The sequence below is a fragment of the Anolis carolinensis genome, chromosome 4, assembly GCF_035594765.1.
Source record: "Anolis carolinensis isolate JA03-04 chromosome 4, rAnoCar3.1.pri, whole genome shotgun sequence".
Lineage (NCBI taxonomy): Eukaryota > Metazoa > Chordata > Lepidosauria > Squamata > Dactyloidae > Anolis > Anolis carolinensis.
This window is the reverse complement of record NC_085844.1, coordinates 148992154-149020025: the sequence shown is the minus strand read 5'-3', so window position 1 is coordinate 149020025 and position 27872 is coordinate 148992154. Positions and strand designations below refer to the sequence as shown.

General features: G+C 40.6%; 1 protein-coding gene across 4 annotated transcripts in view; it reads left to right on the top strand.

Annotated features, from left to right (window-relative positions):
* The window catches only part of dpyd (dihydropyrimidine dehydrogenase), a 668284-nt gene that overhangs the window by 545643 nt on the left and 94769 nt on the right, over positions 1–27872 (top strand). For all 4 annotated transcript variants that reach the window (XM_062977979.1, XM_008109224.3, XM_003220086.4 and 1 more), the window contains one exon: positions 18378–18520. In XM_062977979.1, the coding sequence (XP_062834049.1) occupies positions 18378–18520 (143 nt within the window). The remainder of the gene's footprint in view (positions 1–18377; positions 18521–27872) is intronic.

Sequence of the window (27872 nt, the reverse complement as noted above, 5' to 3'; positions counted from 1 at the left end):
ATCCACAGACTAGGAATCATTTTGTGAAGGCAATGATGGCATGTTTCACAACAACGTAAGGTAAAGTGTATATTGGGGTGTATATTGGACTGCAACTCCCATAATCCAAAATAGACAGTGAAGATGGATGATGGGATGCACAGTTCAGGAAACATCTGGAGGGCTCCAAGTTATCTCCATCCTTGACTCTGTAATAAAGTAAAGGTGTGGATAGGTTTCATGTTCTAGGCTATGGAATCATGGGATTCATAGTTCGGTGAGGCACCAGTCTAGAGAAGGCTGAAGGACCTTGTAAAACTACAACTCCCAGGAACACAAAGCATTGAGCCATGGCAGTTGAAGCTGTGTTGAGCTGCATTATATATACAGTGTAGAGGCCTGGGCAGACTCTGGCCCTCCAGGTGTTTTGGACTCTAACTCCCACAACTCCTAACAGCCTACCGACTGTTGGGAATTGTGGAAGTTAAAGTCCAAAACACCTGGAGGGCCAGAGATGCCACCTTCCATTTCCTGCTACAGCACACAAAAGGCACTGCAGACTGATTCAGGCAGAGAAGTCAGCCATAGCAGGGCAACTCATGAACCAACCTGGACACAGAATATTATTTGAGAAGACAGAAATGCTGGACCAAACTTAACCACCATGTCAGACTACACAGAGGAGCCACTGAAATCCACAAGCATGTGGACAATTTCAACAGAAAGGAGGAAACAATCAAAATGAACACAATCTGGCTACCAATATTTTTTTAAAAACTCAAAAATCCGAACAGTAAATAAGGAACAACGCTCTGAAAACAGAGGAATTCCAGACATGAGTCAATCAGGGGCAACGTATGCCTCCAAACAAAGCATTCCCCCAGTCAGGAAAAAGCCAGGACATGAGTCTAGATTCTGGTCCTGCAGGCTGGAAAACACACAGCAACCCTCAATCAGAGAAGAGTCAGTAAGAATCTAACCCAGAGTCAGGTTGTCCTAAAGGTGGCTTGGATGTTTGCTTCTAGTTGCTCTGCAAGGCTAGGGCTGCCTGCTTTGAACCACAGTGTTCCCACAGTCGCAGATGCAACAGTGTTTGAGTAGCACATCTCACAGGTGTGGGTAGGTCTCCTGTGATTGTGTCTGAGGGTGTGTTCTCTGGAGTCTGGCTGAAATGGAGGGGAATTCAGCTGTGTCTCCTGGCAAAGGGCCAGAGAAGGGCTCTGGGCAAGTCTTCTGCTCCTTCCGGGGAGCCCATGCTCTGCAGGGTGGGCAGCGGAGTATCGAATGCATGAGAAGCTGAAGGTCAGTAGTAGGCACTTGAAATGCAGAGTCATGACTCGTGGAAAGTAGTTATGCAAACATACCAACAAAGAGAGAACCTATTATCCTGGTTGGAAAGGAAGTGGTTTTGGCAAATTGGCAAAACTCTTGATTTAATTCAATGTACTGGCAAAGTGCAGCAAGGTGCACGGCTAACCGGGGGATTCATTGCGTGAGCAAGGTTGCAGCTACACTTTAGAAGTAATACAGTTTGGCCCCGTTTGTAACTGGTATGGATTCATGGGAGTTGCAGTCTTGCAAGGTCTGTAGCCTTCTCTGCCCAAAAAAGGTGCTGGTGCAGCATCGAACTGCAGTTGCCATGATTCCATAGGATTGAAGCATGGCAGTTACAGTGGGATAGTCTGCCATCCAAGTACTAAGGAGAGCTGACCCTGCCTAGGGGGCTTGTAGGGTATTTGGAAGTAATTCCTAAACAAACAGAGAACTTTCTTTGGGGAACCTAGCCAGCGGGGAGACCCTGACACATGTGCATGGCTACTAAAGAATATGTAGCTTTCATTCCCAGATAGATGTGTGCCAACAGAGACAGGAGTATAACTATAGCAAAAATGTTGGATAATAAGGAGGGATTAAGGAGAGGCCTATTAAACATCAAATTACATTATGATTTTACAAATTAAGCACCAAAACATCATGTTTTACAGTAAATCAACAGAAAAAGCAGTTCAATACATGGTAATGTTATGGAGGAATTACTATATTTGCAATTTTAGCACCAAACATTGAACTGGGATATAGGGCAGTGTGGACTCAGATAACCCAGTTCAAAGCAGATATTGTGGGTTATTCAGCTTTGATATTCTGGGTGATATGGTTGTGTGGAAGAGCCCTGAGGGTCCTTCCACACAGCCATATAACCCAGAATATCAAGGCAGATAATCCACATTATCTGCTTTGAACTGGATTATATGGCAGTGTGGACTCAGATAACCCAGGTCAAAGCAGATATTGTGGGTTATTCTGCCTTGATATTCTGGGTTATATTGCTGTGTGGAAGAGTCCTGAGGGTCCTTAGGAATCCATAGGAATTAAAAGGCCACCGAAAGGGAATCTGGCCCCTGGTATTTAAAAAAAAACCTCTAAAATCAGGACAGTAAATAAAGAACAACACTCTGAAAACGGGAAATCCAGACAGGAAACAATCAGGGCCAGCTCCCAACCAAGAATGCCCCCAGGAAGGAAGCAGCCAGGCTTTGAAGCTGCAAGGCCATTAAATGCTAATCAAACTAGCCTATTGCAACATTCACACTAGCCTCAGACAGACAAGAGCTCTTTCTCCCACCCTGGACTTTCCACAGATATATAAACCCCACTTACCTAGCTTCCAACAGATCTCACAACCTCTGAGGATGCCTGCCATAGGTGTGGGTTTACCATCAGGAGAGAAAGCTTCTGGAACATGGCCAGACCACGGCTGCAGAGGCAGGCCAGGCTGCGGAGGCAGGAAGGCCATGCCTGGATGGAGGTGCCTCAATGGTGCCTCCTAGGCGCCCCCTAGAGGATGGTGCCTTCAGCAACCACTTTCTTTGCCTAATGGTTGAACCGCCCCTGGCAGTAAGTAATATTTGCTTTGTGATGAGTATTCACCATGACTCCATTCTCTGATTTTTCTAATCAGTTGTGTTTCACAAATGTTGTATCACATACAAATGGTCAATTCTCGATGCAGATGTAGCTTACCTGTGGTAAATTCATCATATTCTCAGTTGTATCTGTCAGCCTATAGAATGGTGTTTTTTACTGTAGAAAAAAAAAATCAGTGCTATAACATTAAATTTTATTATATGTGATCGCAATTGCATCTCTTCATACACACTCACAAACACTCACACATGTCTCTGCACTGGTTTTCTTCTGCATATAAATGAATTCATTGGCCATTTTGAAAGATGTGCTTGCTGCACTGTTTCATTAAGCTACTGCGCTATTGAGTAATTGTTTAAACATAAAGCCATAGCACTATCAAAAGGAAAGGTGAACTAATGGCATTTGCAAATGTCAGGGATTATCTTAACACTTTTATTATAGTTTATAAAAAGAAGGTTCAGGGCATTCCATGGCAATTATTTGCAAAGAAATTGGTTATTTAAATAAATTGCTAATTATCTAGATATGACAGTATTGAAAACCCTGCTAATGAGTTATGTGATAAGTGTAGCTTTTGAAGGCCACCTACAGGTGGAAAGGAGCAAAAGCAATATTGAATTATTATCCCAAATGAGGAGGTGGATGCCGATATCTTGTTTATAATATTTACAAAAGTCCATGCGAACATTTCCCAAATGTCATGCTGTTGACTGCAAGTTTATGAAGATTGTCTCTGTTAAGGAAGGTTAGACTTCTCAGTTTGCTGCATTTGCTTGTTTGCCCTAATCCAAAAAATGTCTAGTTTAATTAGTATTTACAGTAACATGTTTACAATGAGTGAATAGCAAATGTTTCTAAATTAATTCCCATTCTGCTATTTTGAGTGCTGACATTTAGTTTATTTAACCAAAAATCTTCTATTATTCTATTAGGCGGTTTTATTAACTTTAGTAGAATGAAGACAGCTGTTCATTTGATGTCCAACCTACCTGGATGGAAAAATAATATGCATTTAAAAATTCTTATTTGGAAGGTTATTTTCAGTTAATTGTGTTTCTTAACTTATCTCTGGATGAGGATTTGGGAAAAATGCTTCGTTTATTTTGAATTAAAGGGTACTCACCCCTCCCCATGAATCTCAGTCACAGGTACCAATTTGAAAATATTCTTCCCTTTTTAGTTTGTTCATACCCAAGAAGGTCCCAAGAATTCTGGATCTCTATATAAACACCAACAAAGCAATTACTAAAAATGTAGTCACATTTTTTGGCTGTCTTTAAACAAGGTTATGAATATTGAGTAAAGTCAGAGTGTTTTGAATGTGTTCTATAATAGTGCTTGTTATTTTATGAATCCTGTTACATCTACATATATGGTGTGCCCTAAATGGACACAGTTTTATTCAGACTGAATGTTATGGTTTGTTTGTCTTCGTTTGGTCTAAGGACAATAATAATGTAATTTTTATTTAAAGATTTCCACATTCAGTTGAAATCCTGGGATTTCCTAACCCTAGACTCACCACTGCTAATGTACATGTCAAGGACAGAACGCCACAAGATTCAAAGTAACAGAGTTTATTAGATTACAGAACTCAAAAATGCCCGTAAAAACACAAGGGCCAGGCAGTTTTTGCCTTTAAGCGCAAAAAGGGACAAAAGTAAATGTTCAAAAGATAAACCGGATTAAACCGGAGTTTAATCCGGGTAAAAACAAACTGCTTGCTTCAGCCTAGGTATTAACAGAACGAAAGCCAAGGAACAAAAGATACAAAGAATGCAACTAATTGGCAGCAGATTCCTCTCTGCTGCCAGCACTGTGCTTAGAGTAACTTGCGTCGCTCCCACACACACACAGTAGACAGGATCTCCAACACGAGCAATTCAGCCGAGGATTGTAGAAGTAGAGTAGACCAGTTCCGTTCCGTAGATCAAAGCCAGAAGCAGACGTTTGTAGTTTTTCCAAGTCCAAGAAGGGGGGGAAGACAAGCCGTGGTCAGTTCAGTCCGGGTTCTCAAAGCAGGAGATGGCGTCCGTCAGAAAGACGACGGAAGGTCAAGCTAATAAGAGTAAACACAGGTTTGCACAAACAAATGCCCACACAATCCCTCCCGCCGTCTGACCTTGGATTCCAATCAACTTACGTCTCAGCACAGGAAAGCACACAAGTCTTCAGGGAAGCGTCCCACACACACACGGATCCCAAGCGTTTGCCCAGATTACCTTGCCCGACGCAATTTGCAATTGCTCCCAAGCCCCATTTTATGCCAGTTACAAATCTTCATCACTGTCAGCTGTCCTCCTTAACCCGGGCGTTTCCTCATCACTTTCCTCGTCAGAGCTGGAACACCTCTGACTACGCCCAACAGCATCTCCAGCTGTGGATCCCGTCCCATCCCTCCAGCTAAGCCATGGGTCTAATCCTGAAGGTCCCCATTCATCTTCTGCCCCATCATGGCCAGTGGCCCCCAATTCCTCCCTTACCCGAGTCCAATCCATCTCATCCTCCTCTGAGCTAACCAGCCCCTCCTCCATTCTCTCCGTAAACCCTTCGAAAGATTCTTCGTCAGATGGTGCTGCAAATATGTCTCGCAGTCTTTTTCTCTCTCGCTCCTCGAGAGTATCTGACTCTCGAGGAGTCTTACGCCCACGTCTGTCAGTAACAGAGCCATGAGGCTCAATCATAACACTATCCCCTCTCACAAAGGCCTCCTCCCCCGATGGCGGAGAAGTGGCAGTGATACCCTCCGCTATAGCACCACGACGACTAGAGGTATCAAGTTTCAACAGCGAACGATGAAAGACTGGATGGACCTTTAAACTAGACGGTAAACGCAAACGAAACGCAACGGAAGAAATCTTTTTAACGATAGGAAAGGGACCCAAATACCGAGGCGCAAACTTTCCCCCAGCCTGTTTAATATGTTTGGAAGATAACCACACCAAATCCCCTTCTTCCAACTCCTCCCCTGCCTGCCTGTGGCGGTCAGCCTGAGTCTTCTGCGTTGCCTTAGCTTCCAACAGTAAGCGACGGGCAACATCATGCAATGCAGCCATTTCCGTAGAGCGGTACACAGGGTCCGAAGAGACCACATTGGTCGACGGCGCCACACCTCCCCGTGGGTGAAAACCATAAGTTAGCTCAAACGGCGTATGCTGACTAGATGTGTGCACCGCATTGTTGTAAGCAAATTCCGCCACCGGTAGCCACTTCACCCAAGCCGTGGGTTGATCTAAACAAAAACAACGCAGGTATTGCTCTAAGAGCCCATTAACCCGTTCCGACTGTCCATCCGTTTGCGGATGAAAGGCTGAAGAAACGTTTAACTTAGTCCCCAAGCACTCATGGAAATGTTTCCAAAAGCGTGACACAAATTGCGGAGCCCTATCTGAAATAATCACCTCGGGTGCTCCGTGCAAACGATAGATGTGCTTAGTAAATAGTAAGGCCAACGTAGGGGCCGCCGGAATGGTTGAACAAGGAATAAAATGAGCCAGTTTACTAAATAAATCCACCACCACCCAAATACAAGTATAACCCCCAGACTTAGGCAAATCTGAAATGAAATCCATGGAAATGATTTGCCATGGCCTGTCCGGAACAGGTAAAGACGACAACAACCCTCTAGGGCGCCCAACAGGCGTCTTACTCTGCTGGCAAACGGCGCAGCTGTCACAAAAGCGCAGAATGTCTTGCCGCATCTTTGGCCACCAATAGCTCCTGGTAATGAGCTGCACGGTCTTGAATCTGCCAAAGTGCCCAGCCATGGGTTCGTCATGGTGGGCTCTAATCACCTCCAACCTGAGGGCCCCCACTGGTACGTAGACCTGCCCCCTGCGTACCAATACTCCGTCTTGATCTTGTAGATGCGGCAGTATGGTACGGTTACCTGCTGAGAGCAGCATCAGTTGCTCCTGTGTCCACACATCATCCCTCTGAGCCGCAAGGATCTGGTCATGTAACCCGAGCTCATTATCTACAACACACAGAGAGGCAGTAGGCAAGATGGTCTGACATACAACCTGCTCATTGGTCTTAAACTCCGGCTTGCGGGATAAAGCATCGGCCCGCAAGTTTGCCTTCCCCTCTACGAACTGCACCTTGAAGTTAAACCTGGAGAAAAACAAAGCCCATCGGATTTGACGCTGGTTTAACTTCTTTGCTGTTTGCAAGTGCTCTAAGTTCTTGTGATCAGATCTGACCACGATCTGGTGCCGTGCCCCTTCAAGCCAGTGCCGCCACACCTCAAACGCCACCTTAATCGCCAACAACTCCTTCTCCCATATGGTATAGTTCTGCTCGAAGGGTGTTAGTTGCCGCGAGTAAAATCCACAGGGACGCAAGGTCCCTGAGGAGTCCTTCTGAGACAATACAGCCCCCAACGCGTAGCTAGAAGCGTCCGCTTCTACCACGAACGGTTTGTCAACATCAGGATGGGTTAGTATGTTGTCCGATTGAAAACTAGACTTAAGTTGTAGAAACGCCTCGTGAGCTTCCCGCCCCCACACAAATGGCTGTTTCTTGCGCAGAAGCTGCGTCAAAGGTACCGTGAGCTTTGCAAAATTCGGAATAAACTCCCGGTAGTAATTAGCAAAACCTAAGAACCTTTGTACATCCTTCTTAGTTTTCAGCTCCTGCCATGAGTTGACGGCGTCAACCTTATGTGGGTCCATTTTAAGTTCCCTACCTGACACTACATGACCTAGGAACTCCACTTCAGGCACATGAAAGACGCATTTGGAAGCCTTGGCGAAAAGCCCATTAGCCCGCAGTCGGTGCAGAACCTGCTTGACATGTTGACGATGTTCTTTCTCGTCCTTAGAAAAAATCAAGATATCATCCAAATAAATCACTAAAAATTGGTCAATTAGGTCCCTGAACACATCGTTCATGAACCTCTGGAAGACCGCAGGAGCATTACAAAGCCCAAAAGGCATGACTCGGAACTCGTGGCATCCGAAACACGTGTTAAATGCCGTCTTCCATTCATCCCCTTCCCGTATACGGATTAAGTTATAGGCCCCCCGCAGGTCAAGCTTGGTAAAGACCTTAGCCCCTTGCACCCTTGATAACAGTTCCGAGATTAAAGGGAGCGGGTACCTATCCCGAATGGTGTATTTGTTTAGGATCCGATAGTCGCAGACCAACCTAAGTTCCCCAGTCTTTTTGGCTACAAAGAATACTGGTGCCGCAGTTGGAGAACTAGATGGGCGAATAAACCCCTTGGCTAAATTTTCATCTAAAAACTCCCGCAAAGCTTGCCTTTCCGGTACAGTCAAGGCATACAGCCTCCCTGCTGGCAGTTTCGCACCTTCTGCCAGCTTGATGGCGCAATCATATGGCCTGTGCGGTGGTAATTTGTCCGCTTCTCTTTTACAAAATACATCAGAGAACTCCCCATACTCAGCAGGCACTCCCTCCATATCAGCATGAGTAACGTTTAGAGTGCAACAATCCTGCCTCTTTAAGATCACTTTACGTGTTGCCCAATCCACTTGTGGGTTTACTACAGCTAGCCAATCCATCCCCAGGATCACATCATATCGAGGCAAGCTCGTAATATCCCACACAAACGTTCCCGTTACTCCCTGCACCTCCCACGTTACTGCTGAGGTTTCCTGGTTAACCACCCCAGTCTCCAGCAGTCTCCCATCTGCTCCCTCCACCCACACGTCGCATGCCTTGCGCACTCTAGGAATGCCATGCTTCTTAGCAAACTCAATATCTACATAGGAGACCGTAGCTCCTGAGTCCAGCAGTGCCAGAGTAGAAACAAGTTCCCTTCCCCCAACAGATAATGTAATGGGTACGAAAACATGCTTCCTCCCCTCAGTTGACTGCTTGAGGAGCCCTAGTGCGTTGGACTCACGTCGCACTAGGGCTGGCCTTTTCCCGAAAACTGGGAAGGTTTCACATTACAATTTTTGGCAAAATGCCCAGCATTCCCACAGTACAAACACAAGCCCAGCTGCCTCCTACGGCTCTTTTCCTCTGTAGACAGTTTTTTAAAGACCCCAAGCTCCATGGGCTCTTCCCCCATCACCACAGGTGCCCTGGTTACATGCATGGGTGGCGCACACATTGCTTTTGAGTGTTTACGAGCCTCGAACCTTGCGTCTAAACGCAGCACCTTAGCTACTAAGGCGTCCCAGCTTTCAGCCGGCTCCAAGCGTGCTAATTCATCCTGGAGCATATCACTTAACCCGGCAGTAAATAAAAGCATGAATGCATTTTCCCCCCAATCCAGCTGGTGGCGATACAGGTTAAACTTATTTAAGTAATCCAAAACAGTCCCCTTTCCCTGTTTCAACCGATACAGGGCCCACCCAGCGTTCTCCGTGCGGAGAGGATCCCCAAAAGTATCAGTTAACAACTTTTTGAAATTATTCAAATTGTCCTTGACTGGGTCATTTCCCAAAATTAAATTAGTGGCCCATTGTCCTGCGGAACCGGTCAACAAACTCAAAATAAAAGCCACCTTACTAGTGTCAGTAGGAAAAGCATGAGCACTGAGCTGAGAAAAATAAAGCTCCACTTGTGCCAAAAAGGTTGGCAACTTGCACCTGGTTCCGTCAAAGCGTTCAGGAGTCAAAACATGTCCTTTCACAGCAAAAGCTGTTTGGCTTACGGTAAAGGCCGTTTGCAATTGGTCTACTTTGGCTCTTAACTCATCCATCGTCTTCCTGACGGGTTTATTGCTGCAATAAACTTTTTATGGCGTCGGGCAATCTGTCAAGGACAGAACGCCACAAGATTCAAAGTAACAGAGTTTATTAGATTACAGAACTCAAAAATGCCCGTAAAAACACAAGGGCCAGGCAGTTTTTGCCTTTAAGCGCAAAAAGGGACAAAAGTAAATGTTCAAAAGATAAACCGGATTAAACCGGAGTTTAATCCGGGTAAAAACAAACTGCTTGCTTCAGCCTAGGTATTAACAGAACGAAAGCCAAGGAACAAAAGATACAAAGAATGCAACTAATTGGCAGCAGATTCCTCTCTGCTGCCAGCACTGTGCTTAGAGTAACTTGCGTCGCTCCCACACACACACAGTAGACAGGATCTCCAACACGAGCAATTCAGCCGAGGATTGTAGAAGTAGAGTAGACCAGTTCCGTTCCGTAGATCAAAGCCAGAAGCAGACGTTTGTAGTTTTTCCAAGTCCAAGAAGGGGGGGAAGACAAGCCGTGGTCAGTTCAGTCCGGGTTCTCAAAGCAGGAGATGGCGTCCGTCAGAAAGACGACGGAAGGTCAAGCTAATAAGAGTAAACACAGGTTTGCACAAACAAATGCCCACACAATCCCTCCCGCCGTCTGACCTTGGATTCCAATCAACTTACGTCTCAGCACAGGAAAGCACACAAGTCTTCAGGGAAGCGTCCCACACACACACGGATCCCAAGCGTTTGCCCAGATTACCTTGCCCGACGCAATTTGCAATTGCTCCCAAGCCCCATTTTATGCCAGTTACAAATCTTCATCACTGTCAGCTGTCCTCCTTAACCCGGGCGTTTCCTCATCACTTTCCTCGTCAGAGCTGGAACACCTCTGACTACGCCCAACAGCATCTCCAGCTGTGGATCCCGTCCCATCCCTCCAGCTAAGCCATGGGTCTAATCCTGAAGGTCCCCATTCATCTTCTGCCCCATCATGGCCAGTGGCCCCCAATTCCTCCCTTACCCGAGTCCAATCCATCTCATCCTCCTCTGAGCTAACCAGCCCCTCCTCCATTCTCTCCGTAAACCCTTCGAAAGATTCTTCGTCAGATGGTGCTGCAAATATGTCTCGCAGTCTTTTTCTCTCTCGCTCCTCGAGAGTATCTGACTCTCGAGGAGTCTTACGCCCACGTCTGTCAGTAACAGAGCCATGAGGCTCAATCATAACAGTACATGTTAAGTCCTAAGAAGCTAAGCAGAATGGCTTTCTTTGACATTGTAAAAAGAGAGAAGATTGGTCAAAAATGGTATTTTGTAGCCCATACACTTGAAACCAGCATATAGATGGTTCCATCTTTGAATGGTATCACAGATATTATACAGGTGGCTTGCATAGTAGGGACTAGAACGGGCATGGCAAACTAAGGCCTGGGGGCCGCAAACAGCCCCCTGGGTGCTTACCTCAGGCTCTCCCCATTTTCCCTGTTCTTTCAGCATAAGTATATGGCGGCCTGCCACAGCCTTATGAAGAAAGGATAGGGGAGGAAGGCACGCAGCAGCCGAGAGCCCTATGGAGCACTCTCAGCCACCTCGTGTCTTGCCCTCCTCGCGGCATAATGCCGATAGGTCAGCCTTGCGGATTGGGAGAGGAGGATTGGGGCAGTCACCACATGTACCATTTTCCTCCTGGCATAAGGAGGGGGCAAGCAGCTCTATCCTTATGCCAGGAGGACAACCTGTGGGATACACGGGCCCTGCCCCACCCCTCCCAGCCTCACCCTCCTCCTTCCGGGCCCGTCCCACTCAGCGTGTGCCTGGCTGCCCTCCTGGCCCAGCCCACAATATGGCCCCAAGGCAAAAAGTTTGCCCGTGCCTGGGCTAGAAATTAAAGACTCTTTGCATTCCACTCCAGAACTTGAAAGGCATGGGAAAGAACCCCTTATAGGGCCACCCTGAGTCCTCATATCAGGAGAAAGGTGAGATAAAATAAAATAACAACAATAGCATCTATGGCAATGAGAGTTGCAAGAAGGTTATTTCACACCAAGGTAGAACTCAACCAAACTAGCAGGGAATCCCAAGGTACTAAAGGACTAAGCCATTTAGATCTTGATTGAAATGTAATTAGCACCTTACATTGTGCCTGGAAGACAATAAGAGATACATTCAAATGTTAAAACAGTGATTTAATATAGGCATAAAATCTTGCTCAGCATGCCTGTGCTCACATACCTGCATACTCACAGATACACATAGAGAAAAGCAATACATATAGACACAAGACATACTAGTGGTACCATCACTTGTTTTGCTTTTAATAACAGCAGTTCACTAAAAATAAATTGTATGTTTAATATTCTGTTAACTTCATAGTTTATTCTTAGTTCATGTTTAATATAATGTTGAATGAATCTTAAATTTAATTTTGCAAGGAAGATCCATGCTGTAATTACTGTAACATAAATAAATTAGAGCTAAATTTTGCTTTGCTGCATGCAATACACTACTGAGAATTATGATCCAATTTCATTGTTATGCCAGGAACTCTATACAATAGATATTGCAGAAGGGGCTGTCTCTCCCCTCCAATATATGTCTGGCTTCTCTTCATAGTGTAGAGAACCAAAGAGACTTGTAAACTCCAGAATCTATGGTGAAGAGAATATAATGAAAGAGAAGTAGCTTTGTGTGAGCGCGCACACGTAAGGACTATTTATCATTCTTTAGCGAAAATCATTATCTAGACATGCCACAATGAATAGTAAGCACCAGAAATGATAATCATACTATTTTCTAATTCATGTCACAGCCTTCACCTTGTAAGCAATATCACATTTGCTCTAGTGAACTGTAATATCACTGGGGCCTCTGGCCAATGGTCCTGACGTCGGCTTATTTATCCATGTTATTTGCCATTTATGTACTAGGAACCCAAAGATTATTGGTGGTTCAGTGACATACAGTTATTTCTCATTTTGTTTAATAATAATCTTACTATGAAAGTCATTGCTATCTAGCATGTTCTTAGTATTGATTAATAAAAAGAAAAACAAGTGCTTTGTGTTTGCATGTCCCAACTTTTTTGCTCATTTTTCATACCAGACATTGTGGTAACCAAAGGCTAGATGAACACTCTCTAATCCAGGCCATATAATTTTCACTGTTGTTATGGTGATCTGTCATGAGATTGTTAGCAGGTATTTAGTGGCAGAATTACCGATGGCTGTGAATTTTCCAATAACTAAAGAATCAAGAAGTTAGTTGTTGACACTGTCATTTGATTGGTTATAAAAAAAATTAAAATAGCTAAACTGGAAAACAGTAGCACATGTGAGATGATAGATAAAGCATTGTTTATTAATGTCATTTAAACGAAGGATATAAAAATACTCACTCTAGACTAGATGTAGATGTCTTGTCTTCTCCAATTTGGACTTCTCCGCCCCAGGTGTTTGTATCTCCTCTCTTCCATGATCATGGCACCTTGAGATTATAAAAACTATGGGCCAAAGAATCTGGAACGACCCATCTTGGAGAAGACTCATCTAGGAATCATATTTTTTCATCACTAGATTGCAAACCCATAAGCAAGAAAAGTAAGAAGGCTTTTTTGTTTCTAGCACTTGTTATTCAAAGGACTACCTAAAAGCATTCCTTAGAACAATAGTTCTCAACCTTCTTAATGTTGCAACCTCTTAATATAGTTCCTCATGTTGTGGTGACCCCCAGCCACAAAATTATTTTCATTGCTACTTCAGAACTGTAATTTTGCTACTGTTATGAATCGTAATGTAAATATCTGGTATGCAGAATGTATTTTCATTAACTGGACCAAATTTGGCACAAATACCCTATACACTCAAATTTGAATGCTGGTGGGGTTGGGGGGAATTGATTTTGTCATTTGGGCATTGTAGTTGCTGAGATTTAAAGTTCGCTTATAATCAAAGAGCATTCTGAACTCTACCAATGATAGAATTGAACCAAACTTGGCACACAAATCTCCATGACAAACATAAAATACTGGAAGCATTTGGTGAACATTGAGGTTGAGTTTTGGAGTTGTAGTTTACCTACATCCAGAGAGCACTATGGACTCACACAATGATAGATCTGGACCAAACTTGGCATGATACTCAACATGTCCAAATGTGAACACTGGTGGCATTTGGGGAAAATAGACCTTGACATTTGGGAGTTGTAGATGCTAGGATTTATAGTTCACCTACAATCAAAGAACCCCTTGAACCCCACCAACAATAGAATTGGGCAAATTGGGCTTTTGGTGGGAGGATTCGCTTTCTGTTTCCAAAAAGGAAGAAAAAGACAGGTATAGAGATATTCATCCTTCTCTGCTCAAGTGGTTTCCAAGACAATCATAAATATGTCTTTTCTGATGGTCTTTGTCAACCCCTCTGACACCCCCGCTCGATCCCCAGGGATCCTGACCCCCAGGTTTAGAAATGCTGCCTTAGAATAAGAAGTACCAGAATATTTAGAAACACTTAAATCATCAGCCGCATATGTTCTTTGTCCTTTCTTCTGTTGTCCTGACACTTTTTCTTTCTTCCTCAAGAATCTTTCCATCTATCTCAGTCTTCATTCAAACTTCTGTTTGGTGCATTCTCTTTGATAAAAAGCAGTATTATCTCTATACTATTTGAAGAGTTTGAGAATCTTCAGAGAAAAGCAATATGAAAAACTATTTGTGTCTATATTCAGATTTATTTCTTCTGATTGAGGGCAATTCAGCACCTAGTGGCTGAAAATACAACACAGCCTATAGGCAATTTTAGAGAACGTTAATCAATTAAAATATATCTGGTCTGTACCAAGATCCCTGTAGAATCCGTACTAAATTTCATGTGTTTACTTGTCACAGTCTTTGGTGTGTGCTTGGAAACAAAAATATATGCACTTTTATTGTTATGGATGACAATACATTTATACTATACTTGTTTTCTGTTTTGTACTACTTTTTCAATTGTTATATTATTCTTTTTCAATTTAAAAGAAGAATAACAATCAGACAATAAGAAAAAATATACAAGGTACAGGTACCTTCTGTGTTATATTGTGACTAAAATAACACTATCACCATTGAAGTTTTTAAAACCTTTTAAAGACACATGAAAGTATGCTACAGCTTTTAGCCACCAGAAGGTTTTAGTATGTGATGTATTATTTTCTGAACTGTGGCAATCCTTGTGGCTCATTGCTCCACATTTATGATACTTGCTATCTCATTTATAAACTGATGGTCCATAGAAGCCACTGGAGTCTTTCTGCATGGTTGCTAAGTATGTTGGCCCCGTTCTGAAAAGAATTGTTTCTTCATATGACAACCTCTTCAACTGTTGTCTGGGCATCCTGGGATGATGGTCTTTAGATTTTTTTAAAAAAAGTGAAATTGCTACAGTTCAGTTAAGATACATACTTAGAGGTCAAACGTTCCTTCAGTGTTGTATTAATTTATAAATTCATTATCCACTTATGGAACTCAACCCTACAATTTCACTGCTCCTGAAAGCAACTGCCCAAGATCTGCTCAGGCCTTACTTACATGAACAAACAAAATGAACACATGGGAATGGAATGACTGCACATTTACCTCCAAACCAGTATCTGATTTATATGTAGAACTATAAATCAGTATCTGATTTATAACCCTGGGTTATGCGTAATTGTATTTATCCATAGATATAAGTGATTCCCTAATACATATGCTTTTCCAAAAGGGAACAGTGGATTTAAGTAGTTGCCAGACCACAGGGAGAGCCTATAAGTTTTTGAAATTGCCTTGCTCCTTAATATAAGTAATACCTGAACTACAGTAGAGAACACAAGGCATCTAGTTAGGCTTAGTTCAATTAGTCCTAACTCAAGTGTGCTTGTTGAATAGATGCAACATGTTGCATAAGCATCAGCCTGCCAAATTACTATAAATGTACGGCTTCTTGTATTTGCAGTTTTACATATTTCCCCTTGTACACTATTCAGTTGCAACTGCAGAAGAAGGTGGGTGTGTATGTTGGGGGGGGGGGGGGTAGGACCAGTCTTAAACCAGCATATTCTGAATCTGATTTAGTCATTTGTCCACTGCTGGAGTGTAATCTGGGCAAAACTCCAATGCTTTATAGTCTGAAAGAGCAAGGGTGAAAAAGCAGCATGACTTTAGGAGAACTCTTTGTATTCTTACCAGTCTCATTAAGATTGATTTTGTTAAGCTAACTGCAAATATCAAGCCATCTATTAATGCCCAGTGGGACCTTTTTTGTCCTCTCTCTTTTCCTTTTGTGACCTTCTATTTTGCCATGGTCTTTACTTTTTGTTCTTCATGGTCTTTTTGCAAAACAATCCCCACCTTTGGTCAAATGTTGGTCAGTGCTGCTAAAGAATTATATATTGGTAATAATTTCTACTATTTTGTGTAGAGTTCAGTCCCTAATGCAACTTCTTCTCCATCACCAACTCTACACAAAATACATTTTGGATTCAAGAACTATTTTACACTTTTCTTCTCAGTCTTACTTGTGCAGAGCAAATAGTCTCAATATTCTTTGTTCCTAATGGATATCAGTTCCTTGAAGACATGTGTTGTCATGACATACTACCAGGCAGCGTGCATATTGGTTCTGGAGCAGATGTTGATGGGGTGCAAGTTCAGTTTTGAAAATGGAGGAAATACTGGAGCAGGTGAATAATGAGGAGAAATCTCTGCTGAAGCAGCTGAAGGTGGCATAACCCTAGTGGATAATTCACATGCTGAATCAGGAGCAGATGTCAATAGAGACAGCTTGTCTTAGTGTCTGGATGCTGATTCAGTAGCAACTTGCATTGATGGGAGAGGCTTGTCAGACACACTATTTGTAAAGACCGACATTGACTGGAAAAATTGGTGGGCTCTTAAGAGGGAGGTGACATGTTGCTGGAGGCAACAGGCACTAAAGAAACATCTTTCAAAAATGACAACACAACAGTTTTCTTTCAATATACTTTTGAAAAACCATATCAACAAATAAATTATTATTTGTTTTCAAATGCAGTGGTACAGTGAAATTTTCATAAAGGACAGTAAAGGTGGGGTCTAGTTTAAAAAAAGTCGCACCCTCTGAGTGAACGTAGCATGTTTTGCATTGCAATGTAACATCTGGCTGAACTCTGGAAGTTTGCAAGTGGAATCAAGAATGTATACAAGGAAAAACAGAAAATAAGTCAATAGTATAGCCACCACAATTCACAAAACCAATAAAAATCATTTAGGCCAACCCCACCAATTACAGGCTGCCTTTGCTTCACCCTACCTTCAAGTTCCTTTATCATTACCATGATATTTTATTGAGAGCTTAGTTGCATTTAATCACAAATGTCTGATTATGTACTATAAATTCTTTTCCCTAAGCATGGAGTTATTACTAAATTGCATTGTTATTGTTATATGAGTTCAAATTGACTCCAATTTATAACAATCCTTAAATAAGTTTTTTGGGGGCAATCTTTATTCAGAAGAGATTTGCTGTTGCCTTACTGGGAGAATGTAGTTTGCCCAAGATCACTTTGTGACTTCCCATGACTCGCAAGTAAGCTATAAAACATGCCTGATTTCCTTACCCCATGTCCCATTTCTGGCACCCATGAGTGAGCACTCTTGTATCTCTGTATTTGGACTTCGACCAAACTGGATGATACTTTCCTGCCTCTGTCTTCAACCAAAGCTGTGCCCACCTTGGAGGATTGGGAGGTATCATAACAATACAGCACTCAATTATTATAACACTCTTGCTGTGATAAATTACAAAATGGTTTTATTGTATGACGATAACTTCTGAATTATTGTCCAGATTGTGACTAGAATAGTGATGAAGAAGTATTATACTGTGTTCGGGCTCTAGTTTGAGGTTTACGTCTTGCTCCTGCCTCAGGCCTTCTAGTGAGTACTAAGGTGATGACAAGGTGAACAGGAGCAAAGTGGAGTTTTCTGGTACCAAAAGCAAAAAAGCTTCACCAGCAATAAAGAGATGCAAAGAAAGATGAAGCAAAACTTGTCTCAGGTTTGCTGGTAACATGTGATGTGGCTTTACAGCATTGGAAAATAAGTAACAGAGGCATTTCCACATTTTCTTTGCTGTAGGACACTATGAGATGGTAACATAGGGATTATACATGGGCACAAGCAGTTGTGTGGTTCTGTTGCCACCTGGGAGTAAGGTCTGACAACCCTTCAGATGGGTATAACCATGGGGATATCACCACAATACAGTGGGCCCTTGGTACCCAATGGTGTTCAGTTTCAGGACCCTCTGTGAATATAATCTGTGGATGCTTGAGTCCTATTTCATATAATAGCATAGTAAAATGGTACTCCTTATATAAAATAACAAAATCAAGGTTCTGGATTTGTGTGTGTGTGTGTGTGTGTATCTAGATAAATAGATAGTGATATATAGATATAGATATATAGAGATATATACATACACAATTTGTGAATGGTGGAATCCATAGATGCAGGCTGCCTAGATACAGAGGACTGAGTATATTCCTTAAAGCAGAAGTGGAAGGAATGGTGTCCATGGATTACACTCGGCTCCCAGGATCCACAAATGTTTAAAGACTAGCATGAGTGGAATTTGGTATGTTTGGTGTGGGGGTGAGTTTGGGACCACAATAGCCCTTTTTGCAACAGAAATCATCCTCTAGTCACTCCCCACTAAAATAAAAGGCAGATGCAGTGGGGTGAAACAAGAAGAGAAAACTGCTAGCATTATATGAATCCGTGTCTGCCACATTCCAATAATGCATTTTCCTAATTTTTTTGCAGGAAATGCCATCAGACCAATAGCTCTTCGAGCTGTTTCTGCAATTGCTCATGCTCTTCCAGGATTCCCTGTCCTGGCTACAGGAGGCATTGACTCTGCTGAAAGTGGCTTGCAGTTTCTTCATTGTGGTGCTTCTGTTTTACAGGTATCTATTTTACTTGTACTTTTAAAATAAAGCTGTCAAAATCTGTTTTTAATTCCGTATTTAAACAGGAAAAAAACAAATTAACTAAAAGGTGAGGAAGAGTGATATGCCAGGAGTAGATATGCATGCATCCCTTATTCTCTTCGTTGTTTCTAGGACATAACTGGTATGAAAATAAATGCAAGAACAGTACATTTAGGCGGGGGGGGGGGGGAGATAAATTCTATGCTGGAAGTTCTAGTTGGATCTGGCCTGTTGATCCCTAGACAACATGAACAACACTTTTTAAAAAAGATCACCAGGTTAAGGTTCTGTTTGTTTTAAAAGTAAAAAAGCAGTTCCAAAATATTTTGAATAAAACTACAAATGACACAACCAAACTCCATATCCGTGGATTCCTTGTCCACAGATTTAATCATGCAGAGCATGCAAATATTTTTTTTCAAAAATAAAAAAAACCTTGATTTTTGTCATATATATATAAAGGACACCATTTTGTGTAATGGGATGTGAGCATCCATGGATTTTGGTATCCACAATAGTTCCTAGAAACAAACCCCAACAAATATCGAGAGCTCACTATAAATGGCAATGAATTACAACTGACTGAGCTGTGAAAAAGTAATTGGGTTCTGCAAACTGGATAATATAAACTAGGGTGAAATACCCTGGGTCTCCAGGCCACAGGCTCTCTCATATGTTTTTGCAGCTGGTACACACTCACACCCCATATATGACTTCCCTTCCAACTGTCAGAAAGATAAGAAGGTTAATCCTCCTGGAAGCCTTCAATAAAAATGGTTCTCCTTTAAACAAGCTAAGCTACCCCTGTGAGACTTGAAGTAAAAATTGCATTTTTCCAAACTAGTTTCATCTAGGAAAAGACACTGAAAAAGCAATCGGGAAGTCATCATCCACACCGTAAGATTTTTCACATAATGCTGTAGCATATTAATGTGCAGTGTGTCCAAAGTGTAGGGATAAATCAATGGGTTTAAATTTCAAAAGAAAAAAAATTCAAGCCAAAATTAGCAATACCATCCTGTTGAAACAAGCTGCATCAAAAGGAGATGGACAGTCCCTTAGTAAAATTATTTAAATAAAGGATAAAAAGACCATCTCTCATCAGTGGCATCACTAGGATTCATTCTAACCCATACTGCAATATTATTGCTAAAGTAGCAGAAAAATTGACAGAATCAGTGACAATTTAAAAAATTAACTGCAACAAAAGCATGTAGTACATGCAGACAAAACCACATAATTGAAAACATCATTGTAAAAGAAGAAGAATAACCACTTTGACTAGAGCGCATGCACATTAGAAGTTTCAAAAAGTAAATCAGCACAGAGTTTTAGCTTTGTGGGTATATTGATGCAGTATGTATAAGCTGGGTTTTCAAAAATGTTTTTGTGGTGATATCGAATTAAAGGGATATTTTAATATAAAAATATTGCATTTCTTATGAAACACTGTCATTTTACAGACAGTCATTTTGCTATCACCAGCTCTGATGGTGTCATCCAACGCAGTTCACACCCACCGCAGCCTACTAGTGATGCCACTGCCTATCAAAATGCTGCAGAAATCAATTTCTTTCACCAGTGGGGTTGCATCAAATAGTAGTTGAGATCTGTTCTTTGATTCTTTGGTTATTAGAAAGCTATGGAAGAGTTATGATTTGCTGAATACTAGGGCGTATCAGGGACTCTATAATAATAATTAAGCAAAGTGATGATGTTTGTCAAGTATGTTCCACAATAGCTTAATTCTTCAGCTTCTGTTTATTGAAATGGTATTAATACAAGAGAGCTTGTTGATAAGATATAGACAGATATGTGCTGGTACCATACATGACTATTATTCCTCCATAATTCAATACGTGGGTTAAGTTAATAATAATTGACTAATAGGGATATGATTTTCCCTGTTCTAATGTTCTTGTTAAAAGAAATAATGAGAAATTTTAGTGAGTTTCTTCCCACTGCAAGAAGGTTTTCAAAAACCAGATACTTTCAAAACCAGTTTGCAAACAAAGCATTCTCTCTGCAGGAAACAGGGTTGTCTGGACAGAAAATAACATTGCTGTGTAGAAATATTATTTTCTGTGCAGAATCTGCTGTTTCTTCTCCAGAAATTTTTCTGTGCCAAATTAAGAAGTGCAAATTTTATTCAGAATATGTCTCAAACTATGAAGGCTCTTCTTAGTCCAAGATTCTTCTTATCAGACTTTCTCAATACTTAAATATCGTGCTTTTGAGCCAATTTTCAAATACTTTGGTAAAGGATGAGAAAGGGAGTTGAAATTAGAGACTGAATTGTGTTGGTTAATCTCCATTAGAGCAACTCTTTGAATCAATGATTAAATCATGAGTCAATGGATTGGTAAATCCCATTGATTATTATTCATTAATTTATTACAATATATTTATCCCACCCATCTCTATTGAGGTCTCATGACAAACCCAAAAGAAAACCAAAACAAATTTAGACAATTGCAGATTATAATAAAAAATATTTTTAACAAAATAAAATGTATTATACAATTCAGATAACCTAAAAAAAATCAAAAGACAACTTGGCAAGATGGCACTACCTGGGGGTATCCTCCACCTTGTGTGACTGTGGAACAGAACAAACAACTCTGCATATGTATGCTTGCCCACAATGCCCTGCCTCATGTACGGAGGAGGAGTTGTTTAGAGCTATGGACAATGCGGTTGCTGTTGCCCGCTTTTGGTCTAAAACTATTTAGCTGCCTGTGATTTCTTTATTTCATCACTTTTAAACTTAGTTATTATGCAATGCTTTTGACACAAAATAAATAAATAAAACCCAAAAACATAAAACAGCATAAGACTTGTAGTAGAATTTAATCCTTAAGTCTCTCTTTTGCATGTGTGATGCTCTTTTCCACTCCCAGGTCACTCTATAAGGCATCAATTAGTATTGTTTTACAGTCACTGAGAAATTTGCATTATATGATACAAACCTCACATCTAAGAAAAATGGTAATGTAAATTTTCTTTCTTTCATTCTCATGCAAAAAGACAAGACACTACACGTGTTTTGTCTCACATGCAAAACTATGAACCTCATTCGATGACCCTTTATAAAGCAAGAGAAATCATGGGGCAGTATAGAGAACCCATCTGGCTGTGTTCCCAGCTGTCAGGGTCCATTTTCTGCCTTCTCACTGCATTTCTGTGCTGTCCTCGCTCTCTCTTTGGCTGCTCTGCCTTTTTTGGATGTTTTGGATGTACACCCGATTTCCCTGGGCTACGCTGCTAGCATGGAGCTCCACTGGAAGTAGCCCTGCATCATGTGATGGGCTCCTCTGATGAGGTCACATGAGATATTTTCTAGAGGTATTAATAAGGAATGTTATTTTGTGGAATATTTTTGGTGCAATTAGCACCAAAATATGATAATTGCTTTCTTGTTACATGGACTTTTACAAATCAGAAACATTGTATGGGTTGTTTTCCACCACCACCCCATTATGTTGTTACTGTATGACTTATGGTGACCCTAAGGCAAATTTGCCAAAGGGTTTTTCAGCATTATCATTGTTTTCCTCTGAAGCTGAAAGAATATGACTTGCTCATGGTCACATTGTGTGGCTTCCATGATCAAGTAGCTATTTGAAGCCTGGTCTTTCAGAGTCCTGGGCACACAAAATACTTCTCCTCACTGGCTTTCCTTCCAGCTTCCCATTACTTAAGCACTTATTCTGTGCTTGTTGTGTGTGTCTGCTTTGCTTCACAAAGGGAAACTACATTTTACATGGAGACTTTTTTATTATAGAAACTTCAGAGCAGGAAAGTGGACTGTCTTGCTCTCCAACTGGGGGCAAAACTATCTGGTGAGGCTGGCAATTTCTTGAAATACTCTCTTGTTGAGAATGGGGAAAAAGTTCCAAATCGTCTCCACTTCTCTGCCTGTCACTTGCGTCTTGATTTTATTGTAAACAATGCTTTTCTTTCTTGCATTGCCTTCCTGAATCTGGAAGAGTATTTATTTCCACAAAAAAGCATAAAAGAAAAGAAGCATGATCAACAGGGGAATGTTCCACTGATTTCATTTATGACTGCTAATTAGAACCGAACTTCAACTGAAGGAATATATAACTTCCCACAATTTGTCACTGAGCCTCTGAAGATTTCCATTAAAGTGATGTATTAGCTTAAAATATATTGCAATGTTCTTTCTAACTTACTTAAGGACTTTGATATGACTTCAAAAATTGAGGTCTTGATTACTTTATTAAGACATAGTTAAAATGATTAGAAAGGCAGATAGGTCTATTGTTATTCCTTTTGGGAGAAACCTGTGTTTAATTATATTTGTGTGTGTATGTGCGTGTGTGGCAGACGGAAGAGCTGAAAGGACCTATATAGTGTACAGGTGATTTTACCATGTTTCGTGTAACCCAAACTAGCTTCTGTAAATCTGTTTTGTTTTTGTTGGGTTTTTTTCAAATTGTTGTGTATCTACCAATTTCATCTGCTTATCAGCCCCTTTGTACAATCAGGAGATCGGGATGGCTGTTTCGACAATCCCATGAAACAATGAGATAGCAATCCCATTGAACAAAGGCACTGGCAAATAGTTGCACACCATTCAAGAACATTCAACTGCATGAGTGGAATCCTGTTGCTAACCCCAATGAGCATAGATCTGCCCAATCAAATATTGTATGGTGAGAGAACACCTAAGTAAGCCCAGCAGACATCATGGGGTTTAGCCACATGTGAAATGGTTACATTTGTGGACCTCTGCATATGCAACCATGAACTGAATGGTTGCTAAATTTCCAGAACGGTACAAGCCCTCATATAGGGAAACATGTAGATGACATCAACAGGATTCCAACTATATAATTTTTCTTGATGGAGCAAGCCTTTTTTTTACCACTGCTGTATACACGAGAGCATGGAGCAATACGTCAAATTGCAAAAGAAAAGAAAGAAAGAAAGAAAAAGAAAGAAAGAAAGAAATCCCACCTAAACATTAGAAAAAACCTCGTGATGGTACTAGCTGTTCAGTAGTGGAATTCAGTTTGACACATGTGGTCTAATTAAAATCAAGCTTTTTTCCAGATAGTATTCAACAGGAAAGAATGGAAAGGACACTTAGTCCTTGATACCACTTGATACAAATGGGCTATAAAAAACACTTCATTTTGGCTAGAATTCCTTATCAAATATTTCGCCTGTTCTAACATTCAGAAGAAGAATATACAATCCTTTGATGTTTTCTTCCCCTCAACTCTGAATAGTAGCAATTAATTTTGGGGATTGGGTTTCCTATTTTATTATTTTCCTTGTCATTCAGAAAGTTATTGTTGCATTGTTATTTTTATTTTGCATGCCTCCTTAAGGTTTTCTTATCCTGAAGTATGGTTCAAGAAATTTTAAGTAGCTAAAATAAAATGCCTGTACCCTAATAAAATTCACCTAATAAAGGAGGAAATAAGCATAATGAATAAATAAACATGAATACACCTTTTAAAAAACCCTTAAGACAAAGTAAGGTAGCATGATTAGTTATAATTTGTCTTATGGAAAAGAGCTGCGGTTTTACTGAGATGGAACTTCTATAGACCTATTTCACCTCCATAATTTAGCTATGGCCTTCTCTGAGGGTTTTATAAAAATAAAGAAATAAAATGGTCTTAGCTTCCCCCCCCCCCTTGCTTATGTAACCAGGGTCTGAATAAATGTAAATACCATTAATTTTAAATGTATTCAATAGCCAATTTGAACATTTTAATTAAACAAGAGTGTTCCGTGCTGATGTGGGTGGAAAAATGAAACCAAAGCTAACCTCTGACTCGTTCTGAACATAGCTGATTCTTACTTTTTCTAATTAGTGGGATGAGATGAGGTTTTGGGTGGATAGTAGTTGTTTAAAAAAACTTTGAAACATATTAGTGTTAGACATACAACAACTGGCAGAAGCATTATTCCAAATTCACGACACTTCTTTGATGAAAGTCAAATTAACTGTTAGTTACACTTGTTGTACAATTGTAGCATTCCACTGCAACATATGTCTTCTTTATTTTTAATTGAGCCTGTTTTCATTATTTGGTTGGCAAATAAGATTTTCCATCTTTTCACAGGTCTCTTCTTTCACATATGCCATCTACCATGTCACATCTTTCCCGTTGTTGTGTGTGTATATTTGTGTGACTTTTGAGGCAAACACATGCATTTTTAGAAGTCATCTCACTGTAGAAAATTAAAAATGGAGACAATTATAGAAAACTCCAGTTGAAAGAGAAAATGCATTATGGAATATGCCATAAAGCACAAAAATATTAAAGTAAAAATCACTTCACAGCAGCCCGTATGATTCAATTGTAGATCAATAGTGTGTAGTTAATGCATTAGCAGTAGAGCATTAATTTGCAATTACCGTGGGTGATCTGATCCTCTATGTGCTGTCCATTGACATAAATGACCTTTTGTTGAAAAGGATTCTGCAATCATTATTTCTAGCAGCTGTAACCAGGAAAAGAATGCACGAGTTGCTTTCAACAATGTGGACCATATATGTGTGTTTTTGTCTCTGTCTGTCTGTCTGTCTCTCTCTCTCTCTCTCTCTCTCTCTCAATTTCCTTTTCTCTGTGTATCTATAGCCACAGTTTTTGAATGTGGAATCTAGCTCATTTTAGCTTTAGAATAGTTTGGGAATTTATTTTCTGAGTTGAATAATGCATTTGTCTTTTCTGATAACGCATTACGAAATGTCTTATAAATATGAAGTCCTAACGACATGCTTCTCTTTTGCATCAATGGTAGGTTTCTTCTGTGGAAAGCTTTGATGATTTTACCATGAATATTGTTTTTCAACTATCAAAGCAGGAGGAGGTATTGTGGTGGTGGTGGAGAAAAAGAGTATTCGGTCTTTAAGGCTGGATTTCCTTCAGACTCTTTATAAAATAATATTAGAAATACCATCTTTGAAGCTACATTTGCAAAAGGAGTAAGAGATTGTAAAGATCTAAGAACGACTGAGGTTCTTTCAGGCAGGGGGGAATACTTTTTAATTCCACCTCTGACACCAATTTGCGGAGATGTGGAGATGGAGGTTGTTTTAATTATATATTATATTATTATTGTTATATCCACTGCCGCCAGTTATTAAAGATGTTTATTTACCCTGCCACCAGAGGTAAAGATGTTTATAATGCGGCCACCAGATGTCAAGGGGATTATCAACTCTTGCCACCACTATAGAAGATGTAGCCACTGGCTACTTAGAGAGGAGACTTTTAAATCTTTATTTTTCTTCTTTTTCTTGTTTATTCTTAATGAGTGTGTATATGACAGAGACTGAGATGTTAAAAATAACAATAATACGTTTATTCAGGCACAAGCTTAATGGTTACAATAACTTTTCTTCTTGTTTGAGGCACTTAGATTAACAGTTGCAATGCTATATTGAGGTGTTTCAAACTTTAAAATGCCACTTCTTTCTCTCTTCTGCTTTAACCTGCAGTCACCCTGTGAATTACAATCACAGCCTATCTGTTCCTTATCTGGAAACAGGTTACCTTAAAATAAGTCACCAAACTTATTTTTAAAATGACTCAAATAAACTCTTGAGTCTCCCTGATCCCCTCAACTGAGAATCAGATTTCCCTGTACCTTATCAGGGCACAGACTACATAAAATAAGTCACCAAACTTGTTTTAAAATTGACTCAAAATCAAACATTTGAGCCTCCCTGATCCCTTCACTGAGAATCAGTCTTCTCTGTGTCTCATAAGAACACAGGCTCTAAAATCAACCTTCCCTGTGGTTCTTTGACCACAGACTGAGTTTCCCTCCAAATTCGGCTCTCTCTTCAGCTAAACGCAGTTGGCTCCGCCCCCTTCTCCATGGCAACCACTCATGAGTGCAGAGTAACTGAAATACTGACTCTTTTAAAACACAGTTAAACATGACTTTTAAAACACAATTAAACATGACATCTGTAAACTAAAATTCATATTTCTTTACAGAGATACAAAGAAAAAAATCTTAGTTGGGTAGGGTGGAGTCTATTGTTAAGAATGCTTCAATTTTATAACTTCATAAAGTAATGCTTATTTCACTAGTTGTGGATCAATTTTCACTGTATGGCTAAAGGCTGACTCTGTACCATTGAGGTGTTTTCTACGAAAGAGGAATTAATGATTTATATTGCAAGATAACCAAAATTGGCATGACCCACAATGTGAACTGCATGGTTAAAAAAGTATTTTTTGGAAGCAATGGAAGAAATATTAGACACTACATTGTTTTCCAGAAATGACCCAACAATCTACATGTGGCACATCCTGCTTGAAAGTTATTATATGGAGAAGACAAGAAGTAGCGGTCTCTTAGGGTATTGTGGAAGTGGGTTTTCTGCATTATTCCTGGAGTACTCTAGGGGTCAGAGAACTTTCTCCTTTCATAGATCACAAATAAGTTTCTCTCGTGGACACAAAATTGAGTTCACAAATTCTTATAGCCAAGCTGATGGAACCCGAAAGCAATTTTAACGGAAAGAAAATATAGCAGTATTGAAGGAAGAAGCTCAAAAGGATGAGAGGTTAATCACTCCAGGACTAAATTGAGGTCCCAAGACAGAAAAATTGTTTTGCTGGCTGGTTTTGATAGACTTGCAGCTTACAAAAGTATGGCCCCATGGGAATGCGCCTCAAGGGAACAACCGACTCCAGCTTTAATGATATTGTTCATTACAGTTCTCTGTCTGCTCGGAGTGTGGTCTCTATGGACCACAGAAAGTCTGTCCTGAATGATGCCAAAAAGAAAGAAAATCCTTGCTTCCTAGCTTCTTTCCTCCCCATCTCCCTAGTGTTTTTGGCGTAAATGTTTAGTTTTCAGATAGATGGGTCTCTAGGCATTCCAGTTGTCTTCTTCACTTTGGACATCAATTTTAGACTTTTGGCCACTTGGTATGTTTGGCAGAATCAGGAAGAAAAGCTTTTCTGGACAGTATTTCGAAGGGCCATACATTCACCAATCAAATGCTTTGCTTTACAGTCCTTTGCCACATTTTAGTTGTTTAAGAACGTTTTGAGAAAAACAAACAAACAAATGTGTTGCAGTGTGTATCACTGAGTGTGAATACTGTATAGAGCTTGAAGCATTTCCCTAAATTTTAATAGTGTGTTGCAATAAATTGAAAAAAAATATATTGTGGAATAAGCTAAACTAAACTTTCTGTCCAAACTTTAATTATTTGTTTTTCAAATGTGTTTATACATATTAGACACAAATGAAGACTTTGTATCTAGTAGAAGGCATTGTATGAGCTCCATGAAGTATGTTCATCTGGTTTTCTATATTG